Here is a 4,765-nt window from a genome sequence, read left to right on the forward strand (position 1 = left end):
TCTCCATTTCTTCATTCCATTGAAAATGGGATTCAATATGGCTCTCTTCTCAGAAGGCACTCTCTGAAGCCATTCCACCTCCCTAGTTCTCCTCAGTACTCCTTATGCACACCAGTAAACCTATTTACTCACAAGCTCACCATTCTCTGAAACCATAAACCTATTTAGGACTCAGGCACACGGCATGATGCAGGAAAAAATAGTCAATGCTCAAATATGCCTGGTGAATGAATCCACTAATGAGTCAAGAAGAATATGCTAGGAAGTAAATGATGAAGTTACATGTTCATTTCTACCAACAGGAGAATTTCTCAAATATCAAGAACTGCAACCCCTCCTCACCCCCCGGAAATAACTCTTTACCTAATTTCAGTCACTTCTAAGCCTAGTTCCCTGGGGTGTGAGCACAAGGAGCACCTCGTCTCAGATAAAGAGGTGCCTTGACCCTCTTCATAAGTGAGCAAACTGTGTGTGGTGAAGTCAGAGGTTTCAAATCTCATTTCTATCAATTGCTGCTTTGTGACAAGTAGCAAGTTATTCATATTGTCTAAGACTCACTTTCCTTAAGTGTGAAATAAGGATACTAGCCAGTTCTAAGAATGGATGTCTACTCCCTGCATTAAGAACGTACGAAGTGCATTGTGCATACTACAGCCCCTGGCATAAAGTGATGCTTAATAAACATTAGCTAAATTCTCCTGTGACTGTAATACAATAAGGTATTTTCCATTCCTGGAACAGCACTGGCCTTTTAGGCTTCAGTGTCTTCAATCAATCAATGTTCCAACAAACATCAACAGGTCATCTGTCTAAACTAATGACTGCCCCTGTGTAAAGGATGGGGCCTAAGAGTGAAGTTGTGATCAAAGCCCTTCACATTCAGGAAAATCCTGCCTATACCATCACTTCCCTTGTTCTCCTCAGTACTCCTTATGCACCAGCCACCCTGGCCTGAAAATATTTCAGAAACATCCTGTGCATTGATCTGTACACTCACCTTTTCTTATGCTACTTCCTTTCTCTCTTCATTATTAACTTTATGATAAACTACTCAATTTTAAGTGTCACCTTATTCAGCTTTCCCACACAGAAATAATAATTTCCTCTGTATATTCATAATCCTCCATTCATAATTAAAGTGCATACAATAATGTCTCTTATTCTGATTACTTGGAGATATTGTCTGACTGTCATTCATTAGAGTATAGACCACCACCTTTCATATTTGCGTGTTTGTTATGGAGATTATGGAATATGCCAAAAGCTCCTGGTGACATTGCAAAGAATGTTGGAGATTTTATCTTCTTCTGCCTCTGTGAGTAGGAGGTGAGGTTCTGAAAGTTCCCAGCTATGCCTACTGCAAACCACAGTGGCACTAGCCACACAGTCTTTCACTTGCTGGGCATCCCCTGCCTAGAGGACCAGCACATGTGGATTTCTATCCCATTCTTCATTTCTTATGTCACCGCCCTTCTTGGGAACAGCCTGCTCATCTTCATTATCCTCACAAAGCGCAGCCTCCATGAACCCGTGTACCTCTTCCTCTGCATGCTGCCTGGAGCAGACATTGTCCTCTCCACGTGCACCATTCCTCAGGCCTTAGCTATCTTCTGGTTCCATGCTGGGGACATCTCCCTGGATCGTTGCATCACTCAGCTCTTCTTCATCCATTCCACCTTCATCTCTGAGTCAGGGATCTTGCTAGTGATGGCCTTTGACCACTACATTGCCATATGCTACCCACTGAGGTACACCACCATTCTTATAAATGCTCTGATTAAGAAAATTTGTATGACTGTCTCCCTGAGAAGTTACGGTACAATTTTCCCTATCATATTTCTTTTAAAAAGATTGACTTTCTGCCAGAATAATATTATTCCACACACCTTTTGTGAACACATTGGCCTAGCCAAATATGCGTGTAATGACATTCGAATAAACGTTTAGTATGAGTTTTCAATTCTAATGTCAACGGTGGTCTTAGATGTTGTACTAATTTCCTATATGCTGATTCTCCATGCTGTCTTCCACATGCCTTCTCCAGATGCTCGCCACAAAGCTCTCAATACATGTGGCTCCCATGTTTGCATCATCATCCTCTTTTATGGGTCTGGCATCTTCACAGTCCTTACCTAGAGGTTTGGACACCACATTCCATATTGTATCCACATCCCATTGGCTAATGTCTGCTTTCTGGTTCTACCTATGCTGAATCCCATTATTTATGGGATCAAAACCAAGCAAATCCAGGAACAGGTGGTTCATTTTTTGTTTATAAAATAGAAATAACTTTGGTTTAAGAACTGAGTTTTCAGAATCTCTAGCTATCTGGTAAGTGGGTATGGAAGTGGTAGATGGGAGAGGTCAGCTGACACAGTAGGAAATAACTCAGTGAGTACCATGTCTGGAGCAAGGTCAACTGGGAAGTTGCAGGGCTTACTCTTCTGTTTTTTAAGGAACCTAGGACAGCAATGCAATGTTTGACTGAACAAACTACCTCCTGCACAGAGCCTGGGAGAGAATAGATTGATTTTTCAGAAGTCATGTATCCTTAATAGGACAACACTATCATGATCTTTGGAAATAGATAAAGTGGGAACAGTGCTCTGGCATTGGAATTTGTTCAGCTGTCCTCTACTGAGTTTCTGAAGCTCTGAGACATGTTGTATTCCTGTAAAATCACGTACAAACCTCCATTCTTTTATGTCCTTCATTCCAGCTAAGTGACATTCTTAGAATCAGTGATTCCTAGGTTTTCCATTTATTTCTATTATGTTATAATTTATATCCTATGAACATGAATGTCTATAATAGAGGATTGAAAATAAATTGTGTGATTCATATTTTGCAGGACAACTCTTGAGGAACCTGAGTCTGATCATTTTTGTGTTGGGGAATGACCTGTGGTTTCTGAAGGTGTGGTGTGTGCTGGGGAAATGCTGAAGAAAGGGAACTCCTTCATTCTCAGTGTCAGGCTGTGTTCTTCAATGATCTCCTCCTCAGGAAGACATTCAAGATGTTTATTCACATGAATTCTGAGTGTTTTTACAACCACACTTCCCAATACCTTCTATGCAACCTGAACTTCAGATGCATCAGGCCATTAATTTGTCAGTTTTCTCAGGTTATACCATACTCTTCAGGTACTCTGCCTTCTCTTGAAATAACCTCCATCAACTTGTGGAAAACTCTTATTCCTCCTTTCATATCTAATTCTCATGTCATCTCCTCTGACATTTTCTCCAATCACAATTCCTTCTCAGTGTATTATAGTTGATAATTTTTTAAGAGAAAAATAGCATATTGCTCATATTTTTAATCCTTATTTTATTAAAAGTCTATGTTGCTTCTAGGAAGCATTAGAAATTGTGAAAAAACAAACTTGAAATGGAGCTCATAAAACTACAATCTTAGAGCTCTCAAGCAATTTTACTGTTAAAATTTGTTATATATAGCTATACATCTTTGTTTATAAATGTACATGTCTATACATCTGTATCTGTATCTGAATCTGTATTTGTATTTATTTTCATCTGTATCAATTCCTGTATCTATTTGCAAAATATTATAATATGATAAATATGTAGAATAGCGACTATACTATAGTTGTAGTCTATAACCTAATTTTTCCCTTTTATAAATTTTTTTTTAATTTTTCTTTTTTGTTGAAAAACAAAATTATATTTATCGTGTACAACGCGTTTTAAAATATGTATACATTGTGGAATGGGTAAATTGAGCTAATTAACATATACATTACCTCATTTGTTGTGGTAAGAAAATTTAAAACCTGCTATCTTAGCAATTTTCAAGAATGAAATACATCTCTTTTAACTATAGTCACCATGTTGTACAATAGATCTCTTGAACTTAGTTCTCTTATCTAACTGAACTTTTGTGTTCTGTGACCAACATCTCTCCATCCTCAACCCTTTACCCCACCCCAGGGTCCTAGCCACAATTCTATTCTACTTCTGTGTGTTCAACATGTGAGTGAGATAATGGGGTATTTGTCTTTCTGTGCCTGGCTTACTTCATTTAACATTATGTCCTCTAAATTCATCCCTGTTATTGCAAATGGCAGAATTTCTTTCTTTTATAAGGCTGAATAGTATTCCATTATGTGTATATACTACATTTTCTGTATCCATTCATCCATCGATAGACACTTATTTTGAGTCCATATCTGGGATATTGTGGATAGTGCTGCAACGAACATGAGAATGAATATGTCTTCAACATACTGATTTCATATATTTGGGTATATACACAGTAGTGAGATAGATGGATCACAGATAGTTCTATTTTTAATTTTTTGATGAATGTCCATACTGTTTTCCATCATACTTATACTATCTAACATTCCCACCAACAATGTGCAAGGGTTCCCCTTCTCCCCATTCTCTCCAACACTTTTTATCTTTTGTCTTTTTGTTAATAGTCATTCTAATTTGTATGAGGTGATATCTCATTGTGGTTTTAATTTGCATTTCCCTGATGATTAGTTTTGTTGACCTTTATTTTTTCTTCATTTACCTACTGGCCATTTGTATGTCTTCTTTGAGAATTGCCTATTTAGGTACTTTGCCCATTTTTTAAGAAGTTTATTTCTTATTATGGGGTTATTTGAATTATTTATATATTTTGGCTATTAACCCCTCATCAGATGAAAGTTTGCAAATATTTTCTCCCATTCAAAAGATTGTCTTTTTCCTCTGTTATTTCCTGCCTATGCGGAAGTTTTTTTAGTTTTAAATAATTCTGC

General features: G+C 37.5%; 1 protein-coding gene across 1 annotated transcript; it reads left to right on the forward strand.

Annotated features, from left to right (window-relative positions):
• The first annotated feature begins 1,350 nt into the window (after positions 1 to 1,350).
• On the forward strand, positions 1,351 to 2,283 carry LOC717330 (olfactory receptor 52B4-like). Its single transcript, XM_001108723.5, is given in 1 exon segment — positions 1,351 to 2,283. A coding segment is annotated over 1 exon segment (933 nt).
• Positions 2,284 to 4,765: the final 2,482 nt, after the last annotated feature.

This window comes from Macaca mulatta, chromosome 14 (assembly GCF_049350105.2).
Source record: "Macaca mulatta isolate MMU2019108-1 chromosome 14, T2T-MMU8v2.0, whole genome shotgun sequence".
Taxonomy (NCBI): Eukaryota; Metazoa; Chordata; class Mammalia; order Primates; family Cercopithecidae; genus Macaca; species Macaca mulatta.